Genomic DNA, 14,789 nt, shown 5'->3' on the forward strand with positions numbered 1-14,789 from the left:
TCACTACATTATGATTAAGGGGACAATACTTCAAGAAGAAATAACACTCATTAACATATACTCACCAAACGAAAGAGCACCAAAATATATCAGACAACTGTTGTCCTCTCTGAAAACAGACATCAGAGAAAACACATATGTAGTGGAGACTTCAACACACCACTATCAACAATGGATAGATCAACAAGACAAAAAATAGGTAAAGAAACTAAAGCTCTAAATAAGGACCTAGAGCATTTGGGCTTAACAGACATCTATAGAACACTAAACCCAAAAAAAACGGAGTACACATTCTTCTCAAGCGCACACGGATCATTCTCCAGGATCGATCACATACTGGGGCACAAGACAAACATCAACAGATACACCAGATTGAAATCATATACCAACCATCTTTTCTGACCACGAAGGCATCAAACTAAATAAATCATAAAAGAAGGCAAGGAACTATCCTACCTCATGAGATTAAAAGCCACATACTGGAAGACCACTGGAACTAACGAGGAGATCAAAGAAGAAATTAAAAAATTCTTGAATTGAATGACAAGAGGACACCAATATCCTAAATGTATGGGATGCAGCAAAAGCAGTAATAAGAGGAAAAATAATAGCAATAGAAGCTCACATCAAAAAACAAGAAAGAACTCAAGAGAAACAACCTAATCTCGAAGCTCAAAGATCTAGAAAAGAACAACAAAAAAACCCCAGAACCAGTAGAAGAAAAGAAATAATAAAAACCAAAGCAGAAATAAATGAAATTGAAACTAAAAAAACAATCCAAAAGATCAATGAAACCAAGAGCTGGTTCTTTGAAAAAATAAATAAAATAGACAAACCCCTAGCCAGGCTCACAAAGGAAAAAAGGGAGAAAGCACAAATACACAGAATCATAAATGAAAGAGGAGAAATCACAACGGACACAGCAGAAATCAAAGAATAATCAGTAACTACTATGAAACAGTTATATGGAAACAAGTTCAACAATCTAGAGGAGATGGACAATTCCTACAACTCTACAATCACCCAAAGCTAGATAAAGAAGAAATAGAACACCTAAACAGACCAATTACAAGCAGCGAAATTGAAATGGTAATTAAAAACCTCCCCAAAAACAAAAAGCCCAGGACCTGATGGATTTACAAATGAATTCTACCAAACATTCAGAGACGAATTAGTGCCTATCCTTCACAAACTCTTCCAAAAATTGAGAAGGAAGGACAATACCAAACACGTTCTATGAAGCCAATATTACACTAATACCAAAACCTGAATAAGGACAACACAAAAAAGGGAAAAACTATAGGCCAATCTCCCTAATGAACACTGATGCAAAAATCCTCAATAAAATTTTAGCTATCAGAATCCAACAATGTATCCATAAGATAATTCACCACGACCAAGTTGGATTCATTCCAGGGCACAAGGATGTGTTAACATCCGAAAATCAATCAACGTTATCCAACACATCAACAAAAGAAATATAAAAACCATATGATAATATCAATAGATGCTGAGAAAGCTTTCGACAAAGTGCAACACCCATTCATGATAAAAGCCCTTGAAATTCTTGGGATACAAGGAACATACCTCAACATCATAAAGGCCATCTATGACAAGCCAACAGCCAGTATCATTCTCAATGGTGAAAACTGAGAGCAATTCCATTAAGATCTGGAACAAGACAAGGATGTCCACTCTCACCACTGCTTTTCAATATAATACTAGAAGTCCTAGCCAGAGCAAATAACAAGAGAAAGACATCCAAGGAATCCAAATAGGAAAAGAAGAAGTCAAACTATCACTATTTGCAGATGATATGATAATATACATAGAGAACCCCAAAATCTCCACAGAAAAACTAATTCAACTCATCAATCAGTTCAGTAAAGTGGCAGGATACAAATCAACACGCAAAAGTCAGTAGCCTTCCTATACACAAACAATAAATCTGAAGAAGAAGAAATCAAAAAAACCACCCCTTATTATCGAAACAAAAAAAAATCAAATATTTGGGAAAAATCTAACAAAAGAGGTAAAGGACCTATACAAAGAAAACTATAAAACACTGTTAAAAGAAATAGAAGAAGACACAAAGAAATGGAAAGACATCCCCTGCTCATGGATTGGAAGAATAAACATTATTAAAATGGCCATTCCTACCAAAAGCAATATACAGATTCAATGCTATTCCAATCAAAATCTCAATGGCATTCTTCAAAGAAATAGAACAATTATTGATGAAATTCATATGGAATCACCAAAAACCCCGAATAGCCAAAGCTCTACTGAAAAAAAAAGAAGGAAATGGAGGCATCACACTCCCAGACTTCAAACTATACTACAAAGCCATAATCATCAAAACTGCATGGTATTGAACAAGAACAGACATACAGACCAATGGAATCGAATAGAAAATCCAGAAATAAACCCACAGATTTATGGTCAACTAATCTTGACAAGGAGCAAAGACTATGCATTGGAGCAAAAAAGTTTGTTCAATAAATGGTGCTGGGAAAACTGGTCGCTACATGCAAAAGAATGAAGCTTGACCACTACCTCACACCCATACACAAAAATCACTCAAAATGGATTAAAGAACTAGACATAAGACCTGAAACCATAAAATACATAGAAGGAAATATAGGCGAAACACTACGGGATTTGCACAGCAAAGACATCTTTACAGACACATCACCCAAAGCAGTGATAGTGAAGAGAAAGATAAACAGCTGGGACTACATCAAATTAAAGAGCTTCTGCACAGCAAAAGAGACAATAACAAAAACAAAGAGAAAACCCCACCAACTGGGAGAACATTTTTGCACCCAACACTAATGATAAAGACTGATCACAAAAATCTGCCAAGAGCTGATGAGACTCAGCAACAACAAAGAAAATAATCCAGTCAAAAAAATGGCAGAAGAGCTAAAAAGAACTTCTCTGAAGAGAAATGCAAATGGCAAACAGACATATGAAAAAATGTTCAACATCACTTGTAATCAGGGAAATGCAAATCAAAACTACCATGAGATACCATCTCACACCAGTGAGAATGGACATATTAAAAAAACTAGCAACAAACAAATGTTGGCGAGATGTGGAGAAAAAGGAACTCTTGTGCACTGTTGGTGGGAGTGCAAACTGGTCCAACCACTATGGAGAGCTGTGTGGAGATTTCTGGACCTACTAAACATAGAGCTTCCATATGATCCAGCAATTCCACTCCTAGTATTTACCCAAAGACACAGAAACATCAATTCCAAAGACACCTGCACTCCTATGTTTATAGCAGCACTGTTTACAATAGCTAAGCTTTGGAAACAACCCAAATGCCCAAAAAATAGATGACTGGATCAAGAAGATGTGGTACATATATACCAGGAATATTACTCAGCATTCAAAAAAGATAAACACATGCAATTTGCAGCAACATGGATGGCACTGGAAGGGATCATGCTCAGCGAAATAAGCAAAAGAAAAAGAAAAATACCGGATGGTCTCACTCATAGCAGAAATCTAGAAAACTTAAATAAGGACCAGGAAAATGAATATAAGAAAGTGAAAATCAAAATCAACAAAAAACTATGAACCAGAGACACTTTTTGGGGGTGGGGGCGGGAGGGGAAGGATTGGGGTCAGAATGGGGCGTTTGCAATTGTATGGGGGAATATAAAAATAAAATTTAATAATATTTTAAAAAAAAAAAAAAAAAAAATATCCAGCGTCAAACTCAGGATATCGAAGGGAGCATCTCTAAATATCTGATGCCAACAGCCCTTTGCAAATAAGAAGCACAAGCCACATATGCTGTGTTCTGGGTGTGCTGTTCTGTGTGGTGTGTATGTCTGTGCGGTGCATGTGGGGTGTGTGTGGGTGGTGTGGTGTGGGGTGCACCTGGGAGGTATTGACACGGATGTTAATTCAGTTAAATGAGGAAGGAACCAGACATAGGCCTCTCATCGCCCCAGTCAACCATGGATCACTGGCTCCAACGTAAGAGTCCTGGAGTGAAGGGTGTGGCTAACTCCTTTGCCAGTGCCCTGCTGCCAGCCAGGCCAGCTGTGTTGGTTCATTGCCGATTCTCACAGGGGAAAGAGGTTTCGGAGCCTTCGGTATCTCTCGCAGGCCTTTAATACTGAAGCAGGGACCAGACACAGCAACCGAGCCCCTAGCCTCAGTGATGCCCCCGTGAGCGCCAGAGCTGAAGGCCCCTGTTACCCGCGCTTCTGGGCCCAGGGCCTGCATTTACATATGTGCCCACCCCATGCTCTGTGGGCCCAGGTGCCCAGGTGTGCTGCCCTGGCCCACACCTCCCGGCCCTGGTCACCCACAACCCAGGAGCAGTGCGAGGCCACAGGAAGTAGCCGGAAAGGCTGCGGGTAGGAGGCAAACAAGAGCCAGAGCCTCTCCATGTTCCCTTCGCCCGCGATGCACCATTTCTCTGAGGATCAGATTTGCATCCAGGTCACCACGTATATCCATGCACGGCCAGGCCTGCCCTGTCCAGGCATCTGGGAAGCGCCTGGCCTCTGTGGCACCAGGTCAGAGGCTTTGGGACGGTCTACACAAGTCACTTGGCTCATGATGGGGTGCCAGTGAGCACCCAGAGCTGGGCAGCCCTGCACTGGGCATGGGCTGCTAAGTGTCTTAACACAGGGTTTCGCCAACTCACCGAAAACCCTAGTGAGCTGGCTCCTTGCCCTGCTTTCTCCTGCTTTTAGGGAAACACTCGTGGGACACGAGGCAGGAGTGTGGACTCAGCCGAGGGCACCAGGCCCCACTCCCAGAGGCTGCACCTCGGACGGCCAGGAGGATGGGACATCCAACCACATCCCTTCTCCTCAGCAGGGACAGGAGAGGTGGGCTGTGCGGGGGAGGAGGTAGAGAAAGCAGGGCCAGGCAGGAGCTGGCGGGCTGGGCAGAGAGCAGCCTGGCCCATATGCCCTTGGCCCTGCTTGCCTGGCAGCATGGATGAGCGCCTGACCCCCCAATCCATCTCAGCCTCTGAGCCCCTGCTCAACACCTGCATTTCACGTGTATTGCATTTCTCTTACTTAACCGCTCTGTAAACTTAATTACCCACGGGACTAGTCTTTGGCACTCCGCAGCCCACAGCCTGAGATCCCACATCCGTGCTCGTCCACCAAGCAGGCGGCTCGCTGACCTGGAAGCTTTGGGGAAACAGTCATGAGGTGAGAGGCCCCAGAGGCATGGCCTGGTCAGCCAGCGACAGCTCCAGCCTGCACAGGCGGCACCGCCTTGGCCAGGCCCAGCTGCTGCCCATGGCCAATGACCCAGTCTGAGGGGGCCTTGGGGCCCGACGTAGGGACAACAACTCAGAGACCACGTCCTCGAATGAGCCCCATTCCATGTGGTGAAGGGGATGACAGGAGTCTGGGCATCTGTTCCTGGAGGCCTTCTAAGGGTAAAGCTCATGGTGATCAGAGCCTCTGGGTCACTGGGCTCCAGCTCCACCCTAGCCTCAGCCCCTCTGGGTCTGGATTCAGGGAAATGGAAGCCTAATAATTCCCATGGCCCGTTCCTCTCTCCCAGATAGCAACGTCAGGGCTGCTCCGAAAATGAAAGCAAAAAGTAAACAAACCCACAAACAAAACGGCAATGAATTGAAGGCACAGTCACCTCCCGAGTGTTCCCACTCACAGTATAGTATAAAATACTCTGCTTTCCCGGTGGCAGATGCTGCCAACATCCACCTGGGTTATTTAACTATTTGCTTAGGGTTCCCGTCCTGGGCAGTCGAGAGGGATTATTCAAACAGGAACTCAGAGACATCGCAGACACGAAGATTACTCATGTTCTAATGTTGTTTCTAAATGAGAATTTCTGGAAGTTGTGGAGCATTTTACTGACCTCACAAAGATGACAGAAAATAGCTCCAAGATGGAAAATATGATTCTGTTCTGGACCCTTTTCATCCCACTTTTATTAATGCTGTTGCACCCGCGTGGTCATTTGCTGCAATTCTCAGCTGTTCTATATTTTCCAAAGATGTAACAAATGGAATTCTCTCAAAAGGTGCCAGGAAAGAATTTAAAGGGAAGGTTTTTCATTTGTTTACTTGCTTTATGAAGCAAAGTCCTGTGGGAGTGTAACTCATTTGGGGGCAGCGTGTCAGCGAGTCCTCCCAGGCTGGGGAGGACTCACCGCAGATCTCGGGGCTCGGGGGGCCTGCAGGGATGACGTGGGCCCCATATGCTGTGCCTCCAGCCCTCGGGGCCGGCTTAGCACAGCCTGGGATCTCTGCACACAGCACGGCTCCTCTGAAATAAATCAGGATTTCCCGAAGTTCTCCACACACATCACCCTGGGTGTGGGGTGGGAGAGGGTGGGTGCCTCGGGGAGAGCTGCCAAAGGGGCCTCCTGAGCCAGAACAGCAAAGTCCCAGGACTGCAGCCCCGGAGGGCCTGGGCTGCGGGTGGTGAGAAACCGATGGACGCTGGACCTGGGACAGCGGAGGACCCGGCTGTTTTCACCACCCTCTGGCATCCGAGGCATGAAAGCGCGCAAAGCCAAGGACACAGTGATGCACTACAGACCCCACGACGAGAGTGTGGCAGGTGGGGATCAGGACCCGGGGGAGGCCAGGCCATGTGGGTGCTGAGATGCCCCCACAGAAGAGGGGGGTTCTTGACCCCCCTCGCAAGAACGACTGACAGAGCAGCAAGGTTGTATCGTAGGTTCTAGTTTTTCTGCCTTGATTTTATAAGGCAGTGGCTGGCTTGTCGGCACAGGGGGGGCAGGCGGGAGGCCAGAAGGCCCGTGGCCACAGTGACTGAAGGTGTCCTGGCCGCACCGCGCCCAGGCCCGAGCGGGCTCTCGTGGGCCTGGCTAACGTCTGTGCTTTTGCTTACACACACCAAGGGGCATCTCATGCTAGTGGGACAGTGGGAAGACCCCCGTGGTCTCAGACGGGCTAGTGAGTCTGCACAGGTGTCTCCTGAGGGTGGACAGACTGGGGAGCACCACAGGGGAGCGAGTGGGGGGCAGGTGCCCGCTGTGCACGCACTGACACCCCAGACTCAGTGTCCGCCTGCCGAGAGGGAAACCTCTCACCTGCGTCTCCACTCCCGAAGCCCTTGACCCCATTCAGACCCAAAGACTCTTCAAGGGATGATGGATGGTGTCACGTGAGGAATTTCGATCTTAGCGTCCTGGGTTAGTAACATTGATCCACATAAAAACACTTTTCTGCTTTACCTGGCTCTTTAATTTAATCATATTTTCCCCAGAAGGTCCTTCCTTGGATTTGATTCAGAAAAAATCCAAAGAGCCAGATGTGTGTGCAGCTTGGGGACGGCCATCAGTTGTGATTCCTGGTTCTGGTGGGTCGGTGGGGAGGGGGTGTGAGCGCCTCAGGGAGGCTTTCTTTGGGGAGCCTGAGGCCCCCATTTCAGGGGGTAAAGGCAAGGACTTTGGGTTTTAAAATAACATCACCCAGCCACAAACAGCCATTTGGAGAACACTGCAGCCGGGACTAAGCGTCTCCCAAGCGCATACCACGGGGGAGAGAAAGGCCCGGGGCCCGGCGTAAGTAAACGCAGAGGACAAGTGAGGAAAAGTCAGGAGTGAGCACAGCCCCCTCAGTGCGCGCAAACCGCCCCGGCTCCCCAGCGAGGAGAGCGCCAGGACTCCCCAGGTGGTGGGAGCACCGTCTCCCGTGGCCAACGGCTTCCCTGACACGTCTCTTTTGGGGTTTCCGGCTTGCCCCCCTTCTCCCCAAGCCACGTGCGCCACGTGCCTACCATCTGGAAGCTGCGGGTGGAGTGGAACTCGCACTGCATCATGTCGAAGAAGATGGGGATGGTGGCCTTCCGCAGCTCCGTCTCCGGAACCAGCGTCATCTCTAGAATCGGGCCCACCATCTCCGGGATGAACTTTATCTTGTGCTGGCCTTGAATAAAGAGAGGCATCACTTAGAAATATGCACACACACACACACACACACACACGCACGCGCGCACACGTATATAAGACTCAAAAACGGGCTGCAAGGGACACAACCAAGTAGCACAGGTCCGCGGGAGTCGAGGAGCCCACGGCCTGGGTCCACTTGTGGGCCGCAGGCGGCAGGCATGGCCCCCAGCCTCTAGAAGAAGAAGAACTGTATTCCAGTGCCGTGAGTGGCGCTGGAACACGCATCCATCTGCGGTAAGCACTGTCCACCGCCGACAGTGGAGGCCTGTCCATCTCGCAGACGACCACATAACAAGGATGGAGACCAGGGTCACTAGGGGGTGGCGAGTCCTCAACAGCAGGGCTGGGAGACAGGAGCTGGGCCTCTCCCTGGGGAGCAAGGGCAAATGCAGCCAGGGAGTCTGAGCAGGCAGTCCCGGGGCCGCTGAAAGTCTTAGGGCGCAGGCGGACACCAGGCACCTCTGGTCATGCAGCCAGTTGGTGACCTCCTGCAGGGCTGGGGTGGCGGCCGAGCGGCCAGGACCACGCTGTGACAACCGAGGGACCTGCTTTCCTTGGCTGTTGTTGACGGGAAACTCTTCTCTCAGTGACTACGTTGCTCAGCTGGACTCACCTCCCTGCAGCTGCGGCTCCCAGGGCCGCAGACAGCGGCTTCTCAAAGGTTGCTCTGACAAACAGCACAGCCGCTGTGGGCGCCACGGACACTGTCCCGGCCCCGTGCGACACCCACGCCCGAGTCGGGTCCACCTTCTCAACTTCTCAACAGGTTTTACTTACATTTTTTACCTAGACTTTATTTTTATAATGACCCTGAACTGACGGTACATGCACGGCCACGCTGGCGTCAGCGTCCTCCACAGGCGGCCAACAGAGAGGAATTGGGGAGCGGGGCAGGAGCCCAGACCAATTCCAAAGCATCAACCTGCCCTCATTTGAGTGATTCCGTCACTACCTGTCTGTCACAGGAACTTTCCAGAACACCAGGACTCCCCTCCGTGTAAGAAGTGGCACCAACTTTCCACCTCTATTGGCTGGGACGTGACCAGCCACATCACCTGGCACTGCTGGGGCACCTCAATCTATGAGGGCCCCCAAAATGTGGAGGCTGAACTTCTTGCAGGCACCAAACCTTTGTTTTTGCCATTTCTATTTTAACTGCATTTGTTGGGAAGCTCAGTCCCATGCATGGGAGGGCCCGTCCTGGACTGGACAGGCGTGCTCAGAGCCTCCGCCGCTGCGCCGGGCCGGCCCCCACTCGGGTGCTGTCTACACCCCTGAGGGCTGGGTGACGGGGAGCTGACAGGGACCTGGAAGTGAGCCCAGGAAGGTCTGAGCGACGGCAGAAGGGAGGCAGCTGGGAAGTTGGTCCCAGCAGGAAAGTGGCCTTTTAAAGTTGGTGCCTCTTGTCTTTCACTTGAGACATCTTATTTGTATCTCACCCCATTTAATTTATATCATTTCATTTCCAATATTTAACAGAAGGATGCACAACGAATGAAACGCTTGAGTGAATACTTGAGACATTTTGTTATTAACACCAGCAATTTACCCAGAGTTCAATGCTACTAATAATTTTACAAAATCAGGAACAAGAATGGATACTCTGGAGGATCTGGTTTGCTTTCTAACTCCACGAATACAGACTTCTGTAAAGAAAACCATGAAACAAATTTGGCGATGATAAATAATTGCAATTAACAAAACACGTAAGCCTTGTTGTTCGTCTAAGTGAATATTCTTCTAAAATCGTATTGGGTGGACACGTACAACAGAACCTTCAGCAAAGCATCGGGCAGCACCGAAGTCTTAGGTTCTTCTTTGAGTAAATGATGACATTTTGATTACGTCTCTCATCAAGCGTACTCATCACTTTCCCAAATGCTCCAGGTTTCTGAAAGGCATGCAACTGTGCAAAGCATTCTCTTAAACATGCTATTAGAGTCTGTCTCTCAGGCAGCACTTTTCTTGTATTAAGCCTAAAAAAAGTCAGAGTCGCTGCTTCGGAAAACTGAAGAGAGTGACAGGGAGCTGTTCATCAAGCGCAGTTTGAGTGTCACCGCGTGCCCTGCCTGTCATGCACAGCTCTAGGCTCCAGGCCGGGCGGGGGGCGGGGACAGAGCAGGCAGTAACAAGTGGCTGTCATGCGGAATCGGGGAAGGAGCCCCGGAAATGAGGGTCTCCTAATTGCATTACCAGCCCTCCCTTTAATGCAGGAACTGCGGGGCTGGGCCGACACTAACCTCTTCCATGGAGGTCGCCCCAGGCCAGTGGTCCTCAGGGGGGCTGGGGACTTCCTATTTCCTTTTTTTGACATTTGCATTATGGGTTTGCTCTGGAGAGGGTCTTGGCAAATATACTGATGAGCTCAGTTTGGAATTAATGAAGGGCAAGTTGACTCCTGCCCTGTCGTCTCTGAGAATGCAGGATGGACATGGCCCCTCTTTTGAGATGGAGGGAGGACATGCTCATGATAAAATCGCAACAGGGACACTCAGCTCTGCTTACCCTTCCAGTCTCCCAGTTCCACGTCCCAGCTTTTAAAACCCACCGGCAAAAAGTACTTTTTGTAGTTACAAAGCAGGAGCTGCACCCCCAGGGCTGAGTCCAGGCTTTCTCAGGGAAGCCAGGCCCCAGCACCAGCACCCCTGGGCGTGTGGATGAGTCTTTACAACCACAGAGGCTTGAAATCTTGACATTAGACCTAGTCTCATGCCAGGAAAATCTTGTATACCCTGGGCCAGGCAGAGCAAAACATTCTGCTCCAGCCCCAGTGAAACACACGAGACCTCACTGCACATGCATTTTAAGGAAAAAAGATACCACTTGTGCAGCCCCCTCCCAAAAGCCAGGAAGGGAATCCCCATAGGAAAAGTATCTGGACCCAACCCACCCGATAAAGCCCCTGCTTGAGGCGCCTTTATCCCAGTCAGGCTGGATACGGTGTCAGCTCCGTCATAAAGTATAAATCAAGGTGGCAGATGAAAGCAGCCAGGTGCGCCAGCCCCCGGCTCTCGGGAGCGGGCTTTGGTAAGCACAGAAGAGCTGGGTAAATAAGCCCATTTGCCCCTTTCTTTTGAAGGGAAGCCTGCTTTCGATTTCCCCTTTCACACTCAAAATATGACAGGTTTGGAGGAAGAGAAGCCTGCCGCTCTGTCCCCAGGGGCAGCGCCAAGTGTGCAGGCACATCAGATCCAGCAAAACAGACCCTTTTCTGGCACTGAAGCGCAGCAGGGAGGTGCGATCTCCAAGCCCCTTCCAGGCACCCACGTCCTAACTGAGACGCTCAAGGAAGAAGGGGTGTCGGGGGTGCCTGGGGAGCAGGCCCTGCTGAAGTGATAGGCGCCCCACTGTAAGATGAAAAATATATCTGACTTCTATTTTTGTTTTCTTGGCAGACCTGGCTAGATCAGCCTGCCAATATCTCCCCAAATCTGAGCCCATTAAAAAAAGAGAGCCGGTAAAAAATAGATTGTGTGCATTTTGGGAAATCGAGACAAGCTGTCGTGAGTGTGGAGCGTGTGGCCTCTGCTGTGACATAGGCAGCCGGTCCCCCAGCACCCGAGAGTCTTGGTGGGAGGGCCAGGCTGCTGGGGTGACCCCAAGGGGACAACCCCTACTAGTATTACTTTTAATTTTCAAAAATCTCATTTGTTTTTTAATTTATTTCAAAAATGCTATTATTTTATGGACAAGGAGCCCAGTCACATTGGCCAATGATTATTTGTCGCTGCTACCAAATGCCCTCCTGGTGACCATGGTGGGTCGTGGCTCACAGCTGACCTGTTGGCAGCAGTCTCTCGCCAGAGCCCGGGCCCCCGGCTGAAATGCTGCCAAAACGCAGGTCTCCTGTGTTCATCACCCCATGCAAAGCAGCAGCTGACAGGATAAAACGGGACATTTGCTCTCTTAAGTGCATCCTTTAGGTTGCAAGTCAAAAGTCCCCCAGGCTTGATGCGGTCTGCTTGGAGCATAGAGACAGACACCACGTGGAGGGACAAGGGCGACCTTACAGCAAGGGAGGGCCTAGGAGGGGGTGAGCCTCCAGGAGGCTGTGGAGGGGGCCTCGCAGAGACGCCCCTCTTCCCTGCTCCTGTAACGGTGTGATCTCCATAAAACAGGGAAGCTCCATGTTCCTGGCCGCACCCAAGGAAGGCGGTATAGAGCAGCCAGGAGACACGTGGGAGACTGGGAAGCAGAAGCGGAGGAGACAGGTGGAGCTGAGACACGTGAAGAAAAAGCTGTGCCTCCTTCTCAGCCTTGGGCTTGCCCCCGGGACTTGGGGGACATGGAAGAGACACATGGGAAAGATGTGGGTGAGAGGCCCATGGGGAGGCTGACAATGGCCGCCTTTACCTTGACTTTGCTTTGGCTGTTCTCCTGGTGTCCCGGACTTGCAGGTCCCTTCCGCCCCTGTCCTGTGGCTGCCTGCCTACAACTTTTCTGAATTTGCTTCTTAGTTATACAAGTTTTCTGCTGGGGTCTTCAGGATTTTCTACTTATAACATCATGCAGTCCATTTTAACAGGCCATTTTACTACTTTTTTGATCTGAATCCATTTATCAGCTAATTGCTCTGGTACAGACTTCCGGTGCTATGTTGAACAGGAGTGGTGAGAGCAAGCATTCTCGTCCTGTTCCTGATCTCACAGCAAAAGTTTTCAGTTTTTTTTTTTTTTTTTTTAAAGATTTATTTATTTATTTATACAAGCACTGGGCACAGTCAGAAGCGCGGGAGGGTGAGAGAATTCACCAGAGCCAGAGCGGGGAGCAGAGCAGGCAGAAGGACCGAAGTACACTGCTGAGGGGAGCAGCGGGCGGCAGGAGAGGTCTGCGCGCCATGGGGGACCCTCCTCCGGTGGCCGGGGAGCAGCGGGGGATCGAACTGGCGCCGCAGAGGCTGCGGGCAGCTTTGCAACCCAGTGCTCAACTGCTGCGCCACTGGGGAGGCCCAAAAGTTTTCAGTTTTTACCACTGAATATGATACTGGTGGTGGGCCCATCACATATGTCCTTCATTTTACTAAGGTACATATAGTCTTTGTGTATCTGGGTTTTTGAGCATTTTTATCATGAAAGAGTGCTCTTTTGTCATATACCTCTTCTGTATCTATTGAGATAATCTTATGAGCTTTATCTCTCATTTTGTTAATGTACATGAATTGATTTTCATATGTTCAACCATCCTTGCTGCCCAGGGATAAATCCCACTTGACCTTAATGTATGTTCCTTTTAATGGGCTGTTGAATTCAGTTTTCATGTTTTTTCTTGAGGATTTTAAAGTTTATGTTTTATAAGGGGCTGTATCCTATGGTTTTCGGGTTTTTTTGGTAGTGTTTTTGTCTGTCGTTGAAATCAGGGTAATGCTAACTTCATAAAATAAGTGTTCCTCTTTAATATTTCAGAAGAGTTTGGGTAGAACTCACTAGTAAAGCCATTTGGTCCTGGGCTTTTATTTGTTGAAAAATTTTTTGATTGCTCATCCAAGCATTGTTCAGATTTTATATTTCTTCATTATTCAGTCTTGGTAAGTTTCTGGGAATCCATACATTTTGATTCCCTGAGTTATCCAATTTATTGCAATGTTATTATCCATAGTTGTCTCTTTTGATCCCTATTATTTCCGTGGCTTCAGTGATAATATTTCTTCTTTCATTTCAGACTCATTTTTTGTCTTCTCTCACTTTTTCTTAATATAGCTAAAGAGTTGTCAATTAAGTCTATCTTTTCAAAAAATCAACTCTTAGTTTTATTGTATTTTCTATTAGCTATTTCATTTAAACAATGAATGTTCTTGTCTTTATTATTTCCTCCCTTATGACACATTTAGGCTAGGTTTGTTCTAATTTTATTGTTCATTGAGGTGCAAAGTTATTTATTCACAATCTTTCTTTACCAGTAAAGGCACCCTAAAACACCTAAAAGACATCTGCAGAACATTTTACTTAATAATCTATGTAAAAGCAGAAGAGAAATTTTTCTCAAGTGCACATAGAACATTCTTCAGGATAGATCATGTGTTAGGTCACGAAACAAGTCTTATCAAATTTAAGAAGACCAAAATCTTATCAAGCAGCTATTCCTATCACAATAGAATGAAACTAGACAATGGCAACAGAAATTTAAAAAAAAAATCCACAAATATGTGGAAATTTAAAAACAACTCCTGAACAATCAATGAGTTGAAAAAGAATCAAATGGGAAATCAGAAAATATTTTCAGACAAATGATATTGGAGACACAACATACCAAAACCTGAGAGAGACAGCAAAAGCAGTATGAAGAGGGAAGTTCATAGTGATAAATGCCTACATTGATTTCTTTTTTTTTTAAATGATTCAGTAGAAGACAGTCTTTTCTTTCTTTCTTTTTTAAAAAAAGATTTATTTATTTATTTATACAAGCACTGGGTACAGTCAGAAGCGCGGGAGGGTGAGAGAATTCACCAGAGCCAGAGCGGGGAGCAGAGCAGGCAGAAGGACCGAAGTACACTGCTGGGGGGAGCAGCGGGCGGCAGGAGAGGTCTGTGCGCCATGCGGGACCCTCCTCCGGTGGCCAGGGAGCAGCCGGGGATTGAACCGGTGCTGTAGAGGCTGCGGGCAGCTTTGCAACCCAGCACTCAACCGCTGCGCCACCGGGGAGGCCCTACATTGATTTCTTATGTTAAACACACATTATTCTTAACGTATACACTTAACCACACCTAAACAACACACATGATTTGCTTGTACAAGCATGTGAAACTACCACAAGCTGGTGGCAATGTACTAAATAGAGGATCCAGTTTTGAGTAGACAAATAAGCCTCAGAAGGTAGACTGTGAGAAACTGAATGCATGAAGTGATGACATATGCACT

At 47.8% G+C, this 14,789-nt stretch overlaps 1 protein-coding gene across 2 annotated transcripts in view; it reads right to left on the minus strand.

Moving 5' to 3' along the window:
* DOCK1 (dedicator of cytokinesis 1) overlaps window positions 1-14,789 on the minus strand; it is a 345,405-nt gene that overhangs the window by 47,820 nt on the left and 282,796 nt on the right. For both annotated transcript variants that reach the window (XM_037496903.2, XM_037496902.2), the window contains exon 33: window positions 7,764-7,912. In XM_037496903.2, coding sequence (XP_037352800.1) covers window positions 7,764-7,912 — 149 coding nt within the window. The remainder of the gene's footprint in view (window positions 1-7,763; window positions 7,913-14,789) is intronic.

This window comes from Talpa occidentalis, unplaced genomic scaffold, assembly GCF_014898055.3.
Source record: "Talpa occidentalis isolate TD23 unplaced genomic scaffold, MPIMG_talOcc4v2.1 talOcc4.8, whole genome shotgun sequence".
Taxonomy (NCBI): Eukaryota; Metazoa; Chordata; class Mammalia; order Eulipotyphla; family Talpidae; genus Talpa; species Talpa occidentalis.